Below are 24,568 nucleotides of genomic sequence, written 5' to 3' on the forward strand. Positions count from 1 at the left end.
TTTTAATGCTGCATGCATTAGAAAAATCCACCTAGGCACCAAATAAACGTTCTGTGGGCATACTGATCTAATGAGAATGCTGGTAGATACAAGTGCATTTCCATTTGCATTTTAATTATATGAACATTCCTGCTGCTCACAAATTCGTTTCGCTAATAAGCTGATCGTTTCCTGTATTATGCAGTGCTGATCAAAGCATCCCATTCATAAAATGTTTGAATATGTAAAGAAAGTAAGGTCCTAAGGAATTATTCTCACAGATATAGAGGTAATAAGCAGGAGGGAAATGTCAAATGGCTCCAGGAACTATCAGTGATGAGTTCTGAACATTAAGGGCAAATAAAAAGTCTTATTTGCATGATTTCTATATCGGAGTGGCCATTGTTCAGTAAAAGCAAATCACCTGGCTTTTTCTTGAGCAATCTTAGATTTTTGAACTGACTTCCTTTTAGGCTTTTTCATAAACAAATAACTCGAAAAGTCTCTAAGGAGGGTAGAGGCCAGTTCCTCATTTCAGGTCTATGTAGGAGCTTACACCAGCAAGAAGGGTTCCTTGCTAAGGGTGTGGAAACTGCTCTCAGCCCTCACCTGGCAGCTGGCTCTGTGGCTCTGCAGACCCCGTGGGTGGTCAGGACCCATCTGGACAATGTCGCTCTCAGAGGCAGACCATTCTACAGGTATTAAAGAGGTTCACCTGCTTTCTGGACTTCCCTCTTGCTCTTTTGGTTTGTTTAGATCCTGTTGCTACCAGTTTTGCTTGGTCCTGTTCAGCTGGTCTTTCCAGGTCTGATTAGAATTCGTGAATCATTAATCTATGTGGTTTAATTCCTCATACACTGAGATCCTTCCCCAACAGCGGGGGTGGGGGATTACTGGATTCTAAAAGTTTGGGAGATAGAAGGCTGGTGATTCTTTTCTGTAATGATCTCATATTGATCTAACCCCAGTCTTTTAGAGAATTCACAGAAGATTTGGCATGGACACATTTACTTAACTTTGGAGTTTTCACCAGATCCACGAGCCTCCCGGGAGCCAGCCACTCAGAGTTCCTAAAAGAAACCTGTGAGTGTTTTATAAGTGCTGCATGGTGGCAGAGGGAGGACAAATGGCTCACATAGCAATTGAGCCTGGAAAAGAAACTACATCTATTTACTCCAAAGCTTAAGCCCTTCCTACTTCTTTGCAGACAAGCTCCCAAAGCCCTGCTGCATTTAGATTTTCTCTCCGGTTCAGCGGTGAGTCATGTTGGCAGTTACTATTACCTTGGCTTGGCTGTAGTTATTATTGTCATGGTTTCAGTATCCCAAACACTGGCCAGTAAATAACACTTACTGACCTTTAAGTCCTGTCAACCATAAATAACCTCCTACCAGTGGTCAGATGCCTGGGTCGGGATGACTGACCAGAACACCAAAAGCTGTATCCCAACCCCACACAGGAGGAGGAAGGAGGCCAAAAGGACAGAAAAGAAACCAAGGACTGAGAATTCTCATGCAACTATTATGCATGAGCTTATTGAATTGCTTTAACATTGTCACTGCCTAGAACTTGGATAATTCTCTAATGCAGAAACACAATAGAATTCTTGGGTGTGTACAGGTGTGAAAGTACCTGTAACTCTGGTCCTCTGCTCAGTCATTTGTTTGTTAAGGGAATGAGGAACTGGCACCACCAGAAGCAGCCAGAGGTTCAGAACCTGGAGAGATCGAATGGGCCTGCACTAATCAGTGGTCAGAATGGGACTTTTCGTTTTCCGGGAAAACTGGTACCAGTCTGTGTAACAGCAACCAGAAATCACCAATCTCAAAATAAACCTGGTTACTGCCTCGCTTTCACCTAATTGGCTTAAGAGCCACTCCAGAGGTCAGAAAGCCTACTTTTAGGAGTCATTGGGTGAACCATGCAGGTGTGACCTTGCTCCTTGGTCCCCTGATCCATTCCTCTCTGGTACTTTTCCTTTGCTCTGCTTCCTGGTCAGCATGAACCTAGCAGCTTTGCCCCACCACGCTCTCCTGCCATGTCGATGTCATTTCAGATGCAACCAACCATGGACAGAATCCTCTGAAACCATTAGCCAAAGAAACCTCTTCAGGGTTAATTTGCAGACATCATGCCATTTATCCCAGTGACTGGAAAACTGACTGTAATCAGTGCCTCTTTTCTCCAACCCCTGAAAATGTATTTCATGTGTTCTAGTTTGGCCTGTAAAGCTCTTTGATGCTTGGGTCCTCAGCTCAAAATGCTAAGGCAAAGGCAACATTAAGGACTTCAGAATTCTTCTGGAAATAAGAACTGAATTGACTTCTATTGGTCTCTAAGTAATTCCTTAAACAACTGTCTGGTCTAAACTCCAGTGCTTTTCATCTCATTTGACCATAAAACAAGGTGAGAGTCAAGGAGAAATATAAGAGATTGTGTAGTTTCCAAAATCAATATCACAACAATGTTTTAATAATGCTAGAACATTGTATTTCTCTTCTTACACATAAGGGTATACCTGACAGACTATGAATTGTTTCTGCACAAAACTGTTGGACTTCTATGTCTGAAACAGAAATGAATAAACAATTAAAAAGGAGAATGCAAGCAAATGCACAAAAGATAATGAGAAGTAATACACCAATTACCACATTCTCCATAGAATTAAAATAAACATAGTATAAGCTCTGTATTCAGCACAGCACTATAAAGGATGACAATGATGTCAGGTCATGAGGAAAGCATTTGTTAGTTATCAGCATTTGCTATTATCATGTTGAAGAAATCAACAATGCATTGTAGAACACATTCTATTAAAAAAGTATGCCAATGCAATCCAAATAATGTGCACTAAAAAAGAATCCTGTTGCTATCATTAAATTTCAATTATCCAAATATATTTATTGCTATGTTGGTCAGCTTTTCAGTGCTGGGACCTAACTTAGAGGAGGAAGGGTTTGTTTTTGCTCATGGTTTCAGAGGGTTCAGTCCATGGTAAGCTGGCTCCAAAGGGAAACATCATGGCTGCAGGAATGCTGTTCAGCTCATGGTGATCAGAAGCAGAGTTTATGGGAACAAATGCGTACACTATCCCTGACCCTCCAACTGGACCCCAACTTTATAGCAGTACGTTAAACTATGAACATCAGTCAGTTAGCCCACAGATGAGGATAGCATGATTCTATCACCTTTCCCAGGGCATCTTAATTCAATCAAGTTGATGATTGACTCACAATTCTCAAAAGGTTCTAGATTGCTGTATTTTACTTTGGAATGATAGCCTTGCTAAAACTGTTATTGGAGGTCCCAGAACATGTGATCAACTGCTTGTTTGTCATCCACAAACAAGGGTCTAAAATGCCTTCCCCATGGCCCATGGCGGTGGGAGACAGTTATGCGGTCCATTCCACAGTTCTGCCCTCATCTATAAATAATCAGGTGTTGCCTCTCATGCAATAATTGATGTGATGCATAAGGATTTATATTCCCACACATAAATAGCTTGTTCATGTAGGAAACTAAAAAATAAAAGAATTACCATCAGTCATTTCCATCAATCAAACTGTTGGATGGTAGACTCAACTTTGCTTGAGCATGAGAAGGGCTTAGTTGGGAGGTAACTGTCTATGTGTTAATTCCAGAAAACACCCCAAGTCTTGAGAGGCAGGAAGATGAGGAGATTTTGATCTCTTTAAACACAAAAATCATTTTTTTCTAATATATGTAGAGATTGATATTCTCTAAAATGTCTTTTGCCAAATACTTCAACTATCTTAGAAGGCATGTCTTGATTATAATTTAAACTTTCAGAGAAGAGGCTTTGTTTTCTTTCTTCATGCATCTCTGGAATGTATCAAAGTACTTCAGCATGTTCCTAAAACAGAGTATAATAAATACTTGATGCATACTTGATCATTTTAAAGGGAATAATCAAAATATGGTTAAGGAATGTCACTTCCAAGAAGTCTCTTAAGTCACTAAGTTTTAAATCTTTTTTGTTTGGGGCTGGAAGGGTTATGAAGTAGATAGCAAATATATCTCAGTGTGCTATTTTAGATGGGAAGGCTGGAATCGTGTATAGTAATTATTTTCAAAATATAAAGGATGGCAATGAAAGTTGGGCTCTACCTATCTCCCCTGAAGAGCTACAAGTTTTTCTTTAAAATTTCAGATACCTTTTCCTCATCTCTGTCCCCTTTACTTTGAATTTCACAGGCTGCTGCTCCTCACTGAAGATGCAGCGACCTGTTTGTCATTCTCCTTTGGGAAAAGACAGAGAAGTGCCGGAAGAAGAACAGCTCTGCCGTGCTGAAGATGACCAACCTCAGCACGGGCCACAGGACAGCAACTCAGACGGGGTCTCCTGCAAGCTTCTCGAAATGGATCCTCTTAGCCCTGTGCAGAAGGCAGTGTCTGACCCACAGGGGCAGACCCAAGGCTGTGGGTCTCCCCAGCAACCTCTGAGCCTGTCCAAGAACCAGGGAACCCTCCTGCAGTTTGACCGGCAGGCCCCTGGCCGCATTTCCACCTCTCCCACGCTGCGGAGGTTAAGGGGCAGTGGCCGGGGGACTTCGTCTTCACTTCCTCAGCGAGAGGCCTTGCTGGAGCCCATCTGGGGAAGCGGGAGAGTCCTTGCAGGCTCCCCAGGTCACCTGCCCAAGAGTCCACTGGGAAACCCAAATGAATGTCCACACACTCTCTATTCCTTGAAACCCCCTTCAGGACCACCTGCAGACCTTAAAGGGGCCCTCAACACAGCCAACTCCGTGGAGCTCCAAACCAAGTCCCCTGATGAGGACCCCCTTTCGGTACCTCAACACATCAGTGAGACATCTCTTTGCCAGCCCTCTCTTCCACGACAAGAAGGCCACAGACTTCCCAGCCCCATCTCACAGCACCCAAGAGCTCAGGTAACCTACCCTACGACTCTTATCTTGCATTTGGTGGACTACAAAGTAAGTAGGTCTCAAGGTTTCCCCCTTCCGCTAAAGGCCATGGGGTCCTTTAGATATAAGATGGCACAGAATGACACATCTGAGGGGACACACCCTTCCCTTAGGAAGTACAGACTCTCGGATAAAGGAAATTCACCATTTGGGGGAAGGAAAATGGGGGTCTCACTTAACTGTGGGTTTCCCTTTATTCAGAAAAAAGTCTAGAACATTTTAGATAGAAGAGTTCATTGTTCCCACTTTCAAAATACCTGCTTTATAATTGTGGTGGCTTTGAGCAAGACTAAAACAAATATTTTTAAATTTTATTTCAGGGAGAAGAATCACATGGCTCCAGGTATGTTTGTATGCACAGATAATCTCCGATTTGATGACATACATTGACCATTTACACCTTTATTTGTGTTCTGATAAAGCACATCTGATGGAGTATTAATCGGTACTATTTGTTCAACAGCACCCAAGTCACTCTTCCCTCTCATGGGTGTGAGAGTCATTTCAGGTGTCTCCTTTCAGAGCACAGCACTTTGCCAGGCCTTTGGGGACAGGCAACAACAGTCAACTGCTTTTATGGTTTTCATTCTGAATTGTCAATGCTTTGGTCCTGTGGCCTGATTAACATCCATTTAGTAATAAGTTTTGTCTGATAAAGATAATGGGTAGGCTAGAACACTTCAATAGCTTTTCAAACAGAAATTCAAAGGGCAATGATAAAAGGAACAAGATGTCCTATTGGAATTACGCCTGACCTTTAAAATGTCTTTCATGGTAGCCTGTGCCCTTATCTAGCAATTAGTGGATTGTGCCATGTTGGAAACCAGCTCTTTCTGCACAGCCCTCTAGCTGAGACAGCAGATTTGCCTTGTCTCCTAGGAAGGAAGTGTTTCTATGGCATAAACGGAAAAATCCTTGTCCAGTTGCATCCATCTGATTTGTAGGATTGTTGAGAAAGCCCTAATTTCATTTGAATATTCACAGAAGAATCCTAGGAAAATGGTCACTCTTTATTAGTGGAACTCGATCCTCAAGCCACAGTTTGCTCTTTGCAATAATATGGTGATATCTGCTCATGCAGTCTTGTTGATTTTAACTCTGCTTCACTTAAATGTATGAACAAAGGTAGAGAATATTGCAGAGCCATCAGAAAATGCAAATTATTTTGTATCAGTTAGATATTGCTGTATAACAAACATTCCCAAGCTCTTGAAGTAGCAACCAGCTATTGCTTTTTATAAGACTGTGTGTTCCCTCACACTAACTCAAGCTAGGGCTCAGCTGGGTAGTTCTCACCGTCTCCTTTATGGTTTTCCTGGGGCCAAAAGGCTGCCCAGTGCCTCAGAAGAACCAAGATTCAAAAGCACAGGTGAACACATGAGTGATCACCTGGAGCCTGGGTTCTGTGTCTGGTCCTGAGTTTTATAAATAAAAGCAAGCCACATAGTAGAACTCAGGGTCAGGGAATTATGTGTCAACAACAGTTTGGGAGCATTTTTATGTGGCAAACGATGGGGACACAAGCTTGGTAGAGTGTGGAACTACTGGAACCAAACTTCCATAGGTGTGGGGTGGAATGAAACTCTAAAATAGGTGTGTAAGAAGATGTGTTAGACAAAGAGCAACAGAGTAGCTGAGAGATGATGTTATTGATTAGAGTCAGATCATGCAGGTTGAATAGGATTTTTAGGATTTCTTTTCCTTTCTCTAGTAGCACGCATCATGAAGGCACTGAGTGGATGAATAGGGTCCGATGAATGCCATGGGCTTCAGATGGCAGTAGGGTTGGCAGGTTAGGCTGTGATGAAGGTGGTGGAGTTAAAAAGCGACATATCAGCATAATGTGCATTCAGGAGGGACAGTCACCTGGGTCTGGTTGTGAGGTGAAGGGAAGGACATTGAAAAGAATGATCACACAGCTAAGGTGAGCAACGCGTCTATTCTTTAACCTGGTGAGAGGTGGGGGAAGAACCCTTTGTCCTGCTGTCATTCCCTCTCCCTCTATAGTATGTGCACGAACTGTACTCCAAATGTTCCTCTCCTCTACGCTAAAATATGCCCTTGGGGAAGAACAATCTTTACAATGCATTATTAGTAAAGTGTGAAGGACTTTCGACCTCAGCAATGTGTACTCTGTTCTTTTGAAGTAGAGCCCTACTGTTCTATCTTTTGGGTTTCCCTGCACCTTGTGAGGCCCCACCATATGTAAAATAGTACATTGTGTTCTTTTTCATTCATTCATCTGCTCCTAGAATCAAAACCTTCCCAAGGACAGAGGTTACTTATTTACCTTTGAAACTCCAGCTCTAGAAACCTATCTAGACTCTACTTCAAAAAATATTTATTGATGCAAAAGATGGATGGACAAAGAAAGATACAGACCTGGCAGAATGCTTAGACTACAATGTCCTCTAACCGTGCCCGGTGCATTTGCATTTTGCACAAGGAGAAGGCTAGTGGCCAAGCAGAAAAGCTGTGTTGCTGGATTTTAAGCATCAGAAAGTAAGTGAGAGAGATTTTATGGGTAGTAAGGTCTTCCCAGCGCATACTAAAACTACTTTCCCAGAAAGCTGCTTCCTTCCCTGGCAGTTCAACTGGGAAGCTAAGAAGGGAAATATACATACTAACCTTTAGTTCTCAAAAGGAAATAGGAAGAACATTAACTATATCCAAATTAGCAAGTGAGGCAGCATTAGGGTGAAAACCAAATGACAATGTATCTAAGAGTCTCTTTTAAGAAAGAAACCAAATAAAAATATCAATGAAACCTCCCAGGAAGTCAGATCCACCCAGGTGACCATTTGTGGGCAGCACAGCATGGACATAAAACCTGCTGGAGCCAAACAGCTGGGTTTGAATTCAGTGTCCACTTCCTGGCAATTATGGTCTCAGGCAATTCCCTGAATGGCTAGAAATGTGTGTTTTCATCCAAGAAGTGAAGATACAAATAGCATTCATCTCATTAATCTTCTGTACTGTTTAAGCCGTGAAGTGCAAATAGTATCTATTATTTTTTTTTTAGAGATACTATTCAAACATCCATTCACTGATTCAGCACTTCCCCTATGCAGTCAGTGATTTCTAAGATACTCAGAGTTAAATGCTTGATTCCAGGAAACTCATCTGATTATGTCCCAACATTAAGCTGAATACAATTTTCTGCCTTCCATGGGTTTTTACTTAAAACCTGTGATGTACTAAGCACTGGATAAAAACTCCAGAAAATACTAGAAAGGGAGAAGATTCTCTACAAAGTTTTTAAAAACTTACTGGGAAAGTATTAAGTCGAAACTGATAGACATAGCCCTAATTACTCCAAAGAGAAAGCTACAGCCTCTGAGAACCCAGCTGGAGCGGGCACAGCTGGAGGAATAGAGTAAAAGTTGGAGGGAAGCTGAAGTTTTCATCAGTGTGTGCATGTTCATTAAGGAATTTCCACTGTCTAGCACAGTGTCTGGCACATATTAGGTGATCAATGAATGTCTAAAGAACAAACAACAAAAATGAACCAGACATGGTGGTGCACGCACTCTGGTTATACTCTGGTTATACTAGCACTCAGGAGGACAGAAGTCTGAGCCCAGCCTGGGCAACTTAGTGAAATACTATCTCAAAATTAAAAAAGACAGTGGATGGATCTTAGTGCAAAAAGTCTGGATTCAATCCCCAGTATCACACACACAAAACAAAGAAAAATAGTTTGGTTGGCTAAGTTGAGACACGTCTTGTAGGAAAAACTCTGATTTGCACAACTCCTGCCCCTTTTGTAAAAAATATTTTCTCCTCGAGATACTTATGTGTCACCTTCCAGCTTTTATCTTTCTTACTGTCTGATGCTTATCTCTTGAATATACCTGGGATCTGTGGAGATTCACTGTTGTGGAACCCCGTTAAGTAATATTTTGACTCCTGTCCAAAAGACATAGTAACCTAGAAAGAGGGTGGAGCTCTGTGCTTTGGACACAAGTATCTTCAAAGTCCAATAAGTCGCAGCACAAGGTATTTGCACACATGGGTGAGACCCGCTGAATTCCAACGGGTGCAGGAGGCACGCAGGTCCCACCGGTTTGCATATCCAGTAGCCACCAGGTGTGAGGTTCCAGGCTGTAACAGGGAAGGAGCTCCTCACCTTTTCTGCTAGGTTTCCATCAAATGGAACATTATGGTCAGAAGCTGGACTAGAAATGATAGCCAATCACACAGAAGTATGTTGCTCTCAATCTTCTGAGACTCCCGAGACAAAGATATATTCCAAAGTTAACCAAAAAAGCTATAGTTTCATGATTGATATTAAAGTTGTCATTTCTCTGTTACTAACAAGAACATTTTTAAAAGCTTGTTATTGATTCTTAATTCGTTCCCCCTAAGTAATCAACTCATCATTAAAAGCAAACATTTAAAAGTGCACTATATTGCTTGCATAAGTTACAACCTGAGTCTTAAAATAGAATGCCTACTTTTCCTGGTCACCCAGTTGCTGACAAGTGTCTGCTAGAAAAGGCCACATTCTATGAGCTTTCACTCTCAGTCGAGAATTACAGTTTCCGAGGAATAAGTTGGGGAAAAAATATTGGGCAACATCTACAGCTGAAGGAAGACAAATTTCCAGATTATGGTGGACTTGATGTCATTTTTATTCCATTAAGACCACGTGTCACCTCAGGGAAGTTGCTACTGACCTCCTATATTCACTAATAGTTTTCACTGTTGTCCCTTAAAAAATATACCTGGTAATTTAAGGTCAGTGGTTCACAGTTTAAATCAGCTATAGCCAAAAAGTCTTTCAAGATGCAAATGGTCTATGAGTCATATTTCTAAAGGGGAAACTCAAGCCGGGTGTGGTGGCCCACTTCTGAGCCAAGAGGATCCTTACAAGTTGGAGACCAGTCTGAGTTACAAAGTGAGCTCGAGGCCTTGTAGTGGCCTTGATCTGCATAGTGAGACCTTGTCTCAAAAAGACCTAAATAAATAAATAAAGGGGGAGTTATTCATCGTCAAGTATTTGTGCCAAGTAAGCTATCACCACATAACCCCCATACCACCCCCTGGCCACTGAAGGAGGAAACGAGAGTGGTCCTCCATCAGGATCCTGCATTCGCAGGGATGGAAAAGGTCTCACCCATCACACTCATTTGCCACCTAGGGAAACAGGAATCCAAGGAGGCAAAATGCCAAGGCCCCTGGTGATGAAGGTCACAGGTGGGAATCTAGTCCCTTTGCCACTCCGTAGAATGACCTCAGGATTAGCTCCCTGTGGCTACCATAATTAATTGCTGAGCCACATCTCTGAGGGGTCTAGGGAGGGCCTTCCTAGCTTCTTCATCCAGGCATCACATGGTTTGTGGCTGTGTCACCTCAGTCTGTCTCTCTGTCTTCACGTGGCCTTCTGTCTTCTCTAAGTCTCTGCTCCAGCTATCTCTTCTCAAGACCTCCATCCCTGAACCTCTTCTCCTCCTGGTCCTTAATCTCATTACATCCCCTAAGGACAGTTTTACAAATAAAACTCCAGGGATTAGATGTGAGCATTACCTTTTGGGGGGCAGCCTTTCAACTCATCATACCTCCCTTTTAATAAAGTAGACTCCAATTTGGAGAAGAAACAGTGATTTAGAACCAACATTGTACCTTGCAGTGATGGCCAGTAAGTACCTTTTGCTTTCTCCTGTTCACAAATCTTTCTAGAGTCAGACCCGCCTATTGAATTCTGAATTGTCTTTCTGACACTCACTAAACCAACAGGCCCTTAGAAGACCTCCTCACTCATCTTTTGAAGCCTCAGCGTCCTTTGATCTAAACAGAGTAGGAATTTCCACTTTCTACAGTGGTGATAATGTATGAAAGATGCTTAACAGCATATGGCAGAAAACTCAGAGCCCAGTGAAGAAGGTCAGCTAATTTTAAATTAGATTAAGATTCACCAAGGCCAATCTATAGTTTACGAAACCTGTGCATTTGGTGTCCACTGGGGGACACATTTCCAACAGCCCGTGACTCCTCCTCCAACACCAACACATAGGAGCAGCCTCATTGCTAAGTGTTGAGTCATGGGTGCAGGGCCCCCTGGGGAGGGAGGGGAATTCCCCAGATTCTCTGAATTGTTGCTGACCCAGCCCACACAATGGTTCTGCCAGTCTGCAGCACAGGATGGAATACAGAGCCATTCTGGTACCAGAAGGGAGACAGAGTTATCCTAGCAACCATGGGACCAGTCCCTTCGGATTTGACCGGCTTGGGGCCTCGCACCTCAGGGTTAGTGTATGTGTGGCTTGTATTGTGGTTTCTGAGAGGGGCTGGGGGTAGGCCAGGGCAAGGGAGTGGGCTCCGGCGGGCTGCAAAGTGTGGGTACCTCCTGGGTCCAGAAATTTGTCCTAATGCAAAATGTTAATAACCAAGGATCAAGCAAAGAAAAAAAAAGTGAATGCATTTCTGAAAAATATTTGTTTTTCCAAACAAATGAAGGACCGTATAGTTCTATGGTCACTCTACTGACACAGCAACACTGGCTGCCAGCAACACTCCAAATGTTTTGCACTTATTATGTGCTTATTTCCTTATAAGGGCATCAGATATGTGAACATGCTATTTCCTGCCCTTTTTCACTCCATGCAGACACCACCTTATCGTTGTCCATCATGAATTCATTGTGGTCACTTTCAGTGCATGATCAACCCAGAACTGAACATGTGATCCAGCACACATGCCACATTTTAGAAGAAGCAACCCTAATATTTAGAACAGCATACACAAAACACCAACATGGAATCAACACACACACACACACACACACACACACACACACACACACACCTAGGACACCTAAAGTCAAAGGCACAGAGAGCTCATTACAACTATTTGGGTTAGTATTGCTAGTCCAGTGTTTGATCAACTCCACGAGGCAGACCCGGGTGCTTTTCAGAGTGCCCAGAAATCCAATTGCTGCAGGCATGATGCTGTAAGGCTATATTTTCTGTTCCAGTCCCTTTCTCTTCATGTTACTGGGTATAGATACTGTTTCTCATTGCTTTCGTGGGTGTCTATAGGGTTACAACTGTGATTCTTCATAACTTTATTAACCCGTGCTGCTTTTTGATGAATAAAAACATTTCATGCCCACAGAGATCCTTTTATGCCCTCCTGGGGGCATTCCTACCTCCCCATAATGACCATCACTAGATTTTGACCATCAAGGACAAAAGTCAAGGTCATGGCTCAGCCTTCGTGCAATCGGGGTGTCTTCTCTCCTCTCCATACGTGCAAAGGCAACTCCAGTCCCGACCGTGTCATCCCAAATGGATACCTTATGTTGGAAGCCATCCCAGACAAGGCAGCAATGGGTCTGATAATTTAACCACCTATAGTGCAAGAGAGGAAAGGCGGGTGGACCAAGTTGTATTCTGTTTTTTTGTATGCATATAACTATTCATTTGTGATCCAAAATGTAGAATCAATTCACTTGGGGACCATCAGTATTTTATTCTATAGATCAACATGTCTATTCATTCAACAAATTTATGAATACCTGCACTATGTTAGATTCTGTGCTAAGTGATTAGATCCTGTAATATACAAGACCCAAGAGGTACCTTGAATGAAGTCATTATAAGAGAAGAGGTAAGGGAGATGAGGAGAGGAAAAAGGGTTAACCTTTCATTAATGGATCAGAAAAGAACATCTAGGCTGGACTTTAGTGATAAATCAATGTGCCCAGCAGACTAAGCAGAGCAGAGGAGGCAGATGGGATCTACCTGAACCAGGGCACGGAAGTGTGACGTGCAGAGCGGTTACAGAACAGCATGCAGCTCACTACTGCTGGAGCACACATTCTGCAGGAGAGCTTGTCAGGGAATGGTGGTGATCACTCAAAGCTTGTGTAGGTTTGGTTAGGGTTCCATTTACTTCACAAATGTTTGCTGAGTGCCCACTAAATGGAGATTTAGATCAGAAGCTAGGAGTTTAGGATCCTAGAGGAAATAAGGCTTATAAAATCAATCACTTTCCGGAAAGGAGGATAATATCAGAGAACTATTTCATTCATTCATGTTCGTCAGTTAACAACAGATTGAAAGAACCAGAGAAAGGAAAGGTAAAACATGATAAAAGCACACAGGACAGAGAACTGAATGCAACTGAACCCAGTTTTACTTTTCTCCTTGTATTTCTTTTGAAGCTACTTAAGATAGATGCCCAGGGGCCTGGGTCTCATGGACAAGTAGGAGAGTAGGCTGGCAGGGCTAGGAAGGGGCAAAGTATCGCCAGTTAGGGAAACTACATGCAAAGCACTGCTTTGTGCAGAGAACTGCAATCCAATCCCGACTTCTGGAGAATAAACTGCAAAGTAAAAACTATCAGGAAGACCAATAAGGCTAGACCACAGCAGGCATGAGTATATTGATCTTGCTGAGGATGAAGAGCCACTGAAGTGTCTTAAGCACCAGGAAAGCAAGGTCAGACTTAAATTTTGAATAACTTAGTGCTCTTCCTTGTACAAGATGAGATTGAGCAGATAGAGCTGAAGGTGAAGAATTAAATTAAGAGGTGATTGTACTGGTACAGACAAGAGGTGCAGGCAGTTAGCAGCCACGTCCGTGGGACCCAGGGAAGGAGGAGGACCTGCTAAACCCCTACTCTGACCTCTCTCCTTTCCTCATGAGCACAGATTCTATGAGCACAGGCGGAGTTCCGTGGTGTTGAACTTACCTGGACTAGAGGTGTTCCCCGGGGACCTCCTGGTGTCCGATGGAGCTGCTGATTACCTGTGTCATCCACTTCTGCTGCTGAATTCAGGTCCGTTCATTTGGCCTATGTTCATTATATGTCTGCTATGGTCATCACTAGTCATAAGCAAGAGCAATTCTCCAGATATTTAATGACTAAGCGACCGCCACACTGATGTGTTAGGACCAATGCCTTAGCAATTGGAACAGGCACAAGGCATGAATCATCTGAGCCAGCTGACTACTTACCAACCTCAGTGGCTTTCCGTTTACAGAGATGGATAAGGAATGGGTATCGCCTGAATGATCCCTTGTAAAAGTATTTATCCCAGGCCCAGGACCTTGCATAGGTGCTCCATGATGGTCACTGTTTTGATCAGAGTGCCTTTGCTGGCTGGTGGGCAGCTTTTCTATAATCATTGTGTGTCTCATCTTTCACACACTCCTGGTCTGCAGTCTCACACTGATGCCTTCAGCCAAGACGGCAACATGTGGAGGAGGCTGAGGGGGGACATGAGTGTCTGTCGGAGAAGTAACCCCAGGCTGGGCTCTCCACTGAAAAAGGGCAGTGTTGGTGTTCACGAGCTTTCATGCTGAGGGTAGCTGAATTGAAGATTTTGAGACCCAAACGAAAACACAAATATTATCCATATTGTTGGTTTTTAAACCGATTGTTCTTGGTGGGGTCCATTTTATAAAAGAATCCTTATTCAGAAATTCGGTAAGACCCATGTTTAGGGCACCTTTAAAAACTTCGGACACCTGAAAAAACCATCAAGCCCATTTCCTATCCACCTGTGTGCCAAGTGAGGCCAAGGAAAAAACGATCTAGTGTCAGCCACTTGTCTCAGAGGTGTGCAATCTTAATTCTTGACTAATAGCACGCCGTCCATCTCCCCAGCCTGAATCCATCCCTCACAGAAATCAGAGCTAGTTACAAGCTCAGGGTAAACCTAGTGTAGGTGTAGGGGGGTGTCTTCTAGCCAATTTTATAACAAGCCCTTTGAGGTGATTGATGCCAGCTGAAGTTTAATAAGTGCTGTTCTGAGAATAAGGTCATACTGCAGGGTGACATTTCTACATTATACCAGCTGGCTTTTGAGCTGGGCACGTAGCATCATGGTAGACACCACTGAGCCCTCTGTGCCTTCTTCTCAAGGCATTTAGAACAGAGGTCTGATGGTCCCAATGCAGTGATGTGTCTGCTCTTTTCTGTGTGTATGAGACTCCTGCAGATATTGTTGAAATAGAGATTTTGATTTAGCAAACATATTTAAAACAGATAATGAATGGCTGTCGATTTTATAAAGACTCATTTAAATCTTCTTCAGAATACTTGTAGAGCATTCTCCAGGCTCCAAAATTGTCCTCAAAGTAAGAAAAACAGGAGGAAGAAACTTGCCAAGGACAAGACAAGTTTGATTAGATGTGATAATTTACTACTGATCATTTGATGGCTAAGGGTGGCGAATGTGATTGGTCCCGCAGGGAGAGTTCCCCTTTATAAAACTCAATAATGTGGTCAAAGCAAACAACAGGATAACCACTTAGGCTGATTAGGATGGGTCCCAGACTGCAGTAGAAAAAGTCCTTAAACACATTCTTTGCATTCAGTGCTGCCCAAGTAATTACTTCTGTCTGATTGAAGCATTACAGACAGTCTCAGGAAATGTGACAGACAGAGACTTCCAGGACATCGATTTATACAGTGAGTGGCCAGAGTTTCCCATATAACCTAAGAGCTTTTTTTTTTTTTTTTTTTTTTTGTAACATAAAAAATACATAATTTAAAAAAGAATTTAATCTCTTTATTACTAGGTATGACTGAGTAATGACTTCCTTCTCAACTCAAAGCAGCTCCTGAGGTCTAAGCAGTACAGTAGCAGTGAACACATGTTGTGGCCCCTTATTTCAGGAGTCTGTGAACCAAATCTGGACTGGGTTGATACAAGCTCCAAGTCTAAGTGTGGTCACTCTGCTGACATTGCATGTGAGGGATAGTTTACGGTAGAACAAAGCAAAAATAAGGAACCAGTCCTTTCATCCCAAAGTGATTTGACTCTGTCTTAAGCAGATTACTCAACATCATTGTTATTTATAGATTTTTCTCCAGGAAGTGAGGAAAAGAAGGCTACTACTACCCCCATAGAGAAACAGAACAGGATCACCTTCAGGCAGCAGAAGATACACAGCCTTCAGGTTACCACCTGGTGCCATTCACTCATCTGCAAAAATATACTCATTCTGTGCATTAAAGTGGGGGAGGGGCGGTTATTGCTTGGCTTATTTGCAGAAAAGGAGACTTCATAAATCACTGCAATGATCTATCACCAGTTACTCTTAGGGTCTTGATTACTTTTCTTTCATGGCTAAGACAAAATACCTGACACCCAAAATGAAGGAAGGGAAAGTTTATGTAGCTCTCAGTTTTTGGAGATTTCAATCCATATTCAGTAGGCTCCAAGCACAGTGACATGGCTCAGAGGCAAATGTTCATGCTCATGGTGGCTGTAGCAGGTATGAGAAGCGACCAGAGCAAAGTGTGCAAAAGGGTAAAGCACGCCTCCTTCCTTCCTTGTATTGTACACCAGCTACCTGCCTGTGGGCAGGTCACACCACCAATCCCAACTCAAACAATGAGTCAATCACAAATGCTGGACTCAGCTGCCTTCAAAAGGCCCACTCGCCATGACCACATGAGGCTTTGGGGGGACACCTAGACCTAAACCATAGCACTAAGTAGCATTATATTTTGTTTCACCCACCAGAATCCAAAAAACCAAGATGGCCTTTCTCCAAGAAAGGAGTGGTAAGTGTTACACATTGCAATTTTTCTCGTAATTAGGACTTCTATGGCTAAGAAAGTAAGACGTAGCTGAAGAGCCTCTTCATTCAGCTTCATCTTTTCAGATACCACGTGAAGTATAAGCGACATCATCACATAGTATTGACTACGGAACGTGCCAAATGGTGCCATTTGATGTAGCAAAACAGCTAATTGCCAGTGGCTAGTGAGTTCTGCAAAACAAACAAAGCAATTCTAACAAAGTTATGCGTTTATAACTTACTGAAGCTCACTGAGCAGCTCACACATGGAGGAAAACTTGAACAAGTGTGCGTTCCAAATTGCAGGCAATGCCATGTATATTAGGGATGTTGAAAAATTAATGAGATGTTACAGAAAGAGATTCTACAAATACGCATCCACTTCTGGGAAAGTCAGTTGGATTAGTTCTGGTAGGTTTTTAAAATTCATTCTCGGTTCCATCAATTATTGAAGAGTATTGAATCTAAAGCAGGGGTCCTCGAGTCTTTGCTATCTAGGACTAGGGTGGTCTATCCTGAACCGAGCCTTTTCTGTGGGCTTGCTAAATGCAGAGGAGGGAATGTTCACAGTCACAGTCGGCTCTGCACTCCCATTTCCTAGAAGAACTGATTCCTGTTCTCCCAGCAGGACAATTATGATTCCTCCACACTGTGGCCAGCAGGGGCAGCAGAGCCCTGTGGGAAGCTATTGTCCCTGGGTCTCAAAATCTGGCCCCCATGGCCTCTTCAATCAGTTCACTGACAATTGTAATGGCTCTATGGACAGAGATATCTCAAAAATTTGAGTAGCTAAATTAAAAGTCCTGCAAGGTTCCAACCCTAGCTGCTTGGCTTCTGCTTCATGACCTTGGCCAGATGAATCCACTCCATCAAGTCCAGAATTTTTCCTGTCGAGGGTGAGAAATCATCATGGCAGCCTCACAGGAAGTTGTGATGACTACATCGTAGTACATATGAAGCTTCCCCCAGACCTTGGCCCTGGGAAACATTCAATTATATTAGCAGTAATACTGCTAGTGTTTTTTAAATTGGGGTTTGATAAAACTACTGATTCTCATAGCTACGCATAGGACTGACTTTCACATATTTTTTCAAAAGTAAAAAGTTGGTGTGGAACACAATCTAAACAATATGAACTCTGAATCATTAGTTGTTAGTAACATGGTAACATCGCCACAAGGTCTGTTGCCCATCAGGCATTCAGAGACCTACCATGATTTTGCACTGGGGGGCCTCAGATGGGGCAGCCCCTCCTGGGCACCTTCCTCCTCAGAAGGTTTGATCCTGCACTAGTCTTGCCTGAGAACCCTGGTGGCGGTCTTTCTTCCCCGACTCTCTCCCGTAAGCTCCTCCAGGGGTGGGGAGCTGTAGAGCTGCAAAGGGAAGGATTTAGCAGGCAAGGCGAAGGACTTAGCCAAGGGAGGAGTAGCCAACGGGAGTAGCCAGGGGAGGAACAGCTTACAAGTTGTCAGTAGCAGTCTATTTTTTCCCCACAAACAACCAACTTGCTCTTTTGTGGTGGAAACACACAAGGGAAGAACATTCCAGAGCCTTATAGAAAATGATGTGCGCAGAGTAGATGCATCCTCCTTATCATCGTGCTAGTCATAATACAGAGCACCATGTCAGCACCTGCGTAAATGGTTTTCCTACTGTACTGTTTAGGGAAAAATGACAAGGAAAAAAATTTGTTGATGTTCAGCAGAGACATAATTATTTTTGACTATATTTGATCTGTTGTAGGTTGAATCCATGAGTTGAAATCTGGATACAGAGGGTTGACTCTAGTAAATGACAAAACATTTTCAGCAAATGTTCAGAGCAAAAGGAAGGAAAATCCATTTCTTTAAGCCCCATTTTCTTAGGGATGTGGTATCTGGTTCCTTTAAAAGGGATACATTTACTTTCCTTACCTTCTTAGCCTTACTTATAAAGTAATTACTTATAAAGTAATTCATATTTTTAATTCACTTCTAAGTTGTATTTTCCCAATCTACTATAGATTTTTCCTTTTTGTGTCTTCCTTGCCTTTCCTTTCTTGCAAATGAGCAATATTAGTAACAAAGGTTCTGTGCATGAGTGTGTGTGTGTGTGTGTGTGTGTGTGTGTGTGTGTGTGTACGCACGTGTGTATGGCCACAGTACTGGGCACCATCTCTGTTTACAGTGTTTACATGTGTCCTCCTTTGTATGTGATGACTTACACACTGATGAACAAATTCTTGCCCTCTAACAAGGTCACATTAACCCCATTTAACCTACAGGGAAATGGGTTCAGAGACGCAGAATCATTTACCTGCAATCACATGGCTTATGAGCAACAGTGGACAGGGATTTGTCCCCAGCAGTCTCTGGCAGTCTGGCTGCGAGTCAGTCTGCACTAGCCCAGACCTTGTGCCACTCCACTGTCCCCATAACCAGACCGGATATTCCTCCCTCCTTTCCGACATCAGAACCCCAGAAGATCTCATCTCCTGTCACCTATTCAGTAGCATAGCTTTGTCACCTGATCCAAATTACGTCTACATAGCCAGAGCCTGCAGCTTCACTGCAGTGCGAGTCACCAGTTCCCCCTGCAGTGCCATCGCACTTGCCTCCTCCTTAATGGAACCAGCCATGGCTCCTCACTTTTCCTCATTCCCTCCCATACACTCGCAGGTTCCCTTCAAATACTCTCATTGCCTTTTCTGATCAATGGCACCACAGTGGAAGCAACAGGGTCCTAATGCATCTGTCCTCTGAGGAGTTAATGTGACCCCTGGCAAACCAGCAGGCAGGTTCAATCTGGGGAAAGCCACCGGAGCGCCCTCCAGAGGATGGTACTGGCAGCCACCTTCCCACCATTCCAACTCCCCTTCCTTTGTCCTGGCTTGTGGCTTTTCAAAGTGGCTTCTGGGTTTTTATTGCCACAACACGCAGTCACTATGGTTTCAGACATCCACAAAAGGCATATGTCCCAGTTACCGTAGGAGGTCTCCAGCCGGCTCCAAGATTCCTTTACTACTGTGGAGGCTAAGAGTCTATGAAAGGTCGCCTCTGTCTGTGCCACAAGCAACCAGGGACTGGCACATTGGGAAGCCCAGAAAGGGTCTCACTGGGGCTCACTGGGGTCCTGCCCCAGGATCGCACAGTCTGCTCCTTCTTCTGCTCATTAACAAAATACTGGTTAACTTGCCCCAAACCCTGTGGATTCTCACCAGCATCACCCTCCCTCATGCAACAGAGCAAGCTGAAAGGTCATTTGTGATAAACGTTCCACTGAGATGCAGCCAAGGTGACCTTTAGGAAGCCTGACCCATTGTTACAGGATAGCTTGTTCCTGGTATCTTTGTTAACTTGAACTCCAAATGGGTGTTTTCAGGACATGCAGTAGAACACTAATGAATCCACCCCAAACTGCTCACAATACGTTACATTTAGAAAGCTAGTCACAGGAGGATATATCAATGTGATAGCATTTAAAAATGAATTACAAATATGATTAGAGAAATGTTTGCAATGGGTTGCCTGAGGTTCAGGATTAGGAGTGGCTTTCATTTTTGCTATTTTTGTTTGTTTCTCAATATCCTGTAATAACTGTATAACATGTCATACAATTTTTAAAACCCATGTTATTAAGAATAAAGACTATAATGGAAATAAATGGATGGTTCCATAAAAAAGCTAGAATTTCTGGAATATTCTGGCACTTTTTAGCAGAGAATTGCTATGTTGGGCAAGTCTCATTAGCACTGTGGGTTTTACTTAGTCAGCTGCTCAGAGGTTGAACTAGTCATTGAGTCATTTTCTTGTGTTAATGTTCTGGGATCCACAGTTTGGAAAAGTTAAAGCTGCTGAGGAGGTAACTGCTTCTCAGGGTGGATACTAGAGGTGGAGTCCATCTATTTGCTCTATGTCCAGTCTGTGCCTTGGGCTTGCTTGTCTATCTGCTTTTAGTAAGATGAGAGGTTTGGGCTAGAACACCCCCATGATCCTCTGTTTCTGCCATGCTCTGGTCCCGGGGGTGGGACTGTAATGTGGAATGGTCTTGGAACAGCTTGTGGCATAGTGGTTGAGTCTGTTAGTGGTTTGGTCTCTTTTTTATGCACGTCAGAGAATCCACAGAAGATGCTGCTACAACTGTGTCTCTAAAGAACTCATGCCATTTCTTAACCATCTTTAAGCAGGGCAAAGACAAACACAAGTACATAACCGATCTGGAAAACTGCCTGTCTTCAGTGAAGATTGCAGACTTCCGGGACTATGACTTCTGCAGCCTGAAGGTACCACATAGTTTACTAGGTGATCTATTCACGGTGGAAGAGAGCTTTCCTGTGCTTCTTGTTTTGCTTATTTGTCCCTATGGGTCCTTATTTTAAATTGCCCTATTACTGTCTACTTCATAATCACAGCCAGGTGCAGGGAAAGATCTCTGCCAGGGCTGGGCAGGACACGGGGCCCTGGAAAAGCCACCATATGTGAAATGAGGTGATGACTGTGAGTGTGTGTTGTAGGTCACAAAGCCCTCTAAACATATTAATACCGTCAAGAGCACACAGTGACATTCACACCCCTAACAATCCACACTGATGGTGATCTCTTAAAACGATACGGCCAGGTGACATCGTAATTATAGTTTGTGTAAGTTCCCACCATGTTGGTCACACAACTATGAAATCAGCCAGTGGTGTGTATCTCAGACCACGTCCTCATGGTTACGGGACAAATGAGTATATTCACCAGCCCTCGATTTCCTTACCTAAAAAGGAAGTCATTTTGGATAAAATAATGTCTGAGGGTATTGTGATATATTAGTAATTAATTTCAACAAGCTTTTGACACAGGACCCTGGTATCAGACTTTCCTGTTCTAGATGTAAAGTTCCTTCAGCCCGAAGATAGATTAAAAAGACCCACATGATTGTCAAGCATGATTCCCTGTAACATGGGTTTGAGTTTCTATTGATTTTAAACTCTCATGCTTTGCACCCGGAGGAGCTGGCATTCCTGAGCCACAAGGGCGGTGGTTTGGGCAACTGTGGGGAGGGGTGACGCCAACAGGGAGCCCGGGATTCCTGCCAGGCTGTGAGCCAAAGCAAACAGTAGATAGGTCAAGCCACTGAAGTGGAAATGTTTTGTGCTCTCTTTTCTCCTCGTGTGCAGGATAAGACCTGGAATGAAGTCATGGAAACACATCAGAAAGTCCCCACTGATCAATTAGACTCGAGAAAGCAGCAAGAGGCTGTGTGGGAACTTTTCACGAGTGAATGCACTTATTTCTTGGACCATTTATTAGTTCTTAAAATGGTAATGCTGGTTTTCATTTTTATGCAGCATGAAAAAAATAGCAATTTAGTTCTTTAAGGACTTCTTTTTCTCTTCCAAGTCAGAAAAGAATCTTTCTCTCCTTTAAGAGGATCTTGAAGAAATTTTCATTTATTACCTATTTTGTGGTTTCTTGCTATTATTTGTCTCTTCATTCTTTTTCTTAAACATAGCCTCCCAGGACTAAATGAGATCTTACAGTCCTGATGAGCTCCTCTGCTTCATGTCTGCTGTCCAAACCTCTTCTGTCTCCCTCTCGCCTGTATTTCTAAGCTCCTACATCAGGGCCACCCTCATGGCAGCCCATTCCATCTTGGCCACTTCCCCTGCTGGACTTCTTGGTCCCTCATCAACAAAGCCAGGTGAATGCTTAGTAACAGCGGCCTCAAGTTTCTGGGGCTGCCACGCTTACTTAATGCATTACCTTCTGATCGCACAGGGGTAGATTAGTGACGCCCTCCATATTCATAGGGCTCTGCCCCTTGATTCTTTAGAGAATTCCTTATACAGTAACCACAGTGCAAGGGAAGGAAGGCAGCAGCTTCCTTCTTAGAATGCAGGACAACATTGCCATGTGTTCCTAAAATTGCCCAAAACCCTTTTGTTTTTTAATTTTAATTTGTATTTTGATTAGTATATGTTTGCAATATGTAGTGATTATACTCATCAGAGGGAGTTGATTCATGTACACAAAGTATCTTAAGTCTCTTTTCATTCCCCTTCCTTCCTTGCATTTCTTGGTCCCCTTCCAATTTAAGAAAGATCTATCTCTTTATTTCCTATTATCTATCCTTTATTTGGTTCTTTAAAGAAGCCATATGATATTAAGCTTATGTGTCTGATTTATTTCATTCAAAACATTATGATCACAAGGTCCTTTTGTATCCAAGATATTCACAGCTAAAATTCATTGTTCGGGAAGACCTGGCTCCAAGCCCTAGATCTGCCACTGACTTGTTTGTGGCTTTTACAAAGTCGTCTGCCATATCCTAAACAGACAAGGGGTTGGCCAACATTTCCTGCTAGGGTCCATGTTTTAGTCTGTTTTGTATTGCAGTAAGGCAATACCCCAGACTTTGTAAAGAAAAGAGATTTGCTTCATGGTTCCGAAGGCTGAGAAGTTCAAGAGAAGGTGAAATTAGTAGCTAATTTCAACAAGCTTTTCTCACAGGTGAGAACCTTCCTGTTGCATCGTAAGGCTATGGAAGGCATCATATGCAAAAGAGGTCCCCAAAAGAGTGACATGTTATAACAAGCCTCGTTTTAAGATCATGAACCCACTCATGGCCTCATCGTCTCCCAGGAGGCACTCCCTCTACCCACCCTTTAACCCTGTTGCTTTGGGAACTGAGTTCCTAACTCATGCATCTTGATAGGACACAGCCAAGCCACTGCAATGTGGATAGTAAATAGTTTAGGCTTTGTAGACTGTATGTCTTTGTTGCAGTTACTCAACTCTACCATTGTAGTACAAAACAGCCATAGATAATCCATAAAGGGACGTGCATTACTTTGTCACCATATAACATAAGTTATAAAAATAGGTAGCTGTGAAGATACACAGCCCACAGGCTGTAGCTTGACAATCCCTGTACTAAACCATAAGAAGGGGAATGATAATACCATCTCTGGCTATCTTCTTTAATCATTGTGATGATCAAATAAATTTTCTTTGCTCTCTATTGAATGTCATGCAAGTGTTACTTGCTGTAGGATTTATTGTCTGACACTAGGTACTAAGTACCTTGCTTAGCTAAAGTTAGAGCATGGAGACAGCCTATGAAAAAATTGAAAGTCTCTATCAGTTAGGATGCTTATAAGAACATCCCAACTGATTTCTTATAACAGAAAACTAACTTAAATAATACAGGACTTCATGGGGCCCATGTGACCCGAAAGTCCAGTGGTGGGGAGAACTCATGTGATTTCATCAAGGGGCTCAAACTCAAGGAGAAAATTTCTTTCTGTGTTTCATCCCTGGCTTCTGTGCATTAGCCTCATCTTGCAACCAGGTGGCTACTGCTCTTAACCTCATAGAGAGAAAGGAGAGGGAAGACAGAGACACAACAGAGAAAAGAAGATCTTACTTAGCAAAGTAGCTTAGTTCCTCTGGACCACATACTCCAGCTCGCTGAGGGAAGAACAGCAACTGGCTTAAGGCCAGCAAGGCACAGCCCTGGGGCAAAATCCCCTTGACCCATGAGACAGATGCTACCCAGGGAGGCGGAGATACTGAGGGAGAAGCCAGGCTGTGGTTAGGATGTAAGAGTCCTGAAGCTGGTGTTCACGAATGAATGAGCCCCCCGGAGCACTGAGCTGTACTGTCTCCCTCATCCCCCAAAATGGTCACTGAACTCTCCGCCCACTGTGAGCTGCCTCGGTTTTTCAAACTAACATTTTCTGTTTCCGAACAGCCCAAATTGAATTTATTCCCTCATACTCCTGCTGTGTGCCTGCACAGCTCTGGATGTTCCCTGGGTGGGAGGTCAGAAGGTGAGAGGATGGGAAAATAAAGAGATGAAAGCTGAGCTCGAGTAGAGCCCTCTCTCCTGATGGGAGAAAAGGAACAGCTCACCACTGCAGCATGTTTAGTTATACACTCAAGGAGGACGTCAATTTCAACCCTTCTGCCTAGCAACCTGTTTGCCTAGCTGGCTTGGGCACCTTGCCTTCTGTGAACTGCAACAGCTTGTTTATGTGGCTGGCTTTGGGCTCTCTGTGTTCTCAGAGATGGTCTTGCTTTAGCCCCACATGTGTGTTTGATCTCCAGCTTCAGCCACTCCCCACACACCCCTAGAGTA

The 24,568-nt window shown here is 43.2% G+C and overlaps 1 protein-coding gene across 4 annotated transcripts in view; it reads left to right on the forward strand.

Annotated features, from left to right (window-relative positions):
- Positions 1-273: 273 nt before the first annotated feature.
- Plekhg7 (pleckstrin homology and RhoGEF domain containing G7) overlaps positions 274-24,568 on the forward strand; it is a 49,732-nt gene continuing 25,437 nt past the window's right edge. The window contains exons 1-8 of one of the 4 annotated variants that reach the window (XM_063255295.1): positions 274-677; positions 948-1,062; positions 4,195-4,889; positions 5,246-5,268; positions 13,582-13,709; positions 16,408-16,448; positions 20,628-20,726; positions 21,606-21,749. In XM_063255295.1, coding sequence (XP_063111365.1) covers positions 4,215-4,889; positions 5,246-5,268; positions 13,582-13,709; positions 16,408-16,448; positions 20,628-20,726; positions 21,606-21,749 — 1,110 coding nt within the window. In that variant the 5' untranslated portion in view covers positions 274-677; positions 948-1,062; positions 4,195-4,214. Of the gene's footprint in view, positions 678-869; positions 1,063-4,194; positions 4,890-5,245; positions 5,269-13,581; positions 13,710-16,407; positions 16,449-20,627; positions 20,727-21,605; positions 21,750-24,568 lie in introns of those variants that run through there. The other 3 variants (XM_023567691.2, XM_023567692.2, XM_063255294.1) reach the window with 3 other exon arrangements.

The sequence above is a fragment of the Cavia porcellus genome, unplaced genomic scaffold (genome assembly GCF_034190915.1).
Source record: "Cavia porcellus strain 051 isolate PalLab524CR breed Dunkin Hartley unplaced genomic scaffold, mCavPor4.1 scaffold_8, whole genome shotgun sequence".
In the NCBI taxonomy this organism is placed as follows: domain Eukaryota; kingdom Metazoa; phylum Chordata; class Mammalia; order Rodentia; family Caviidae; genus Cavia; species Cavia porcellus.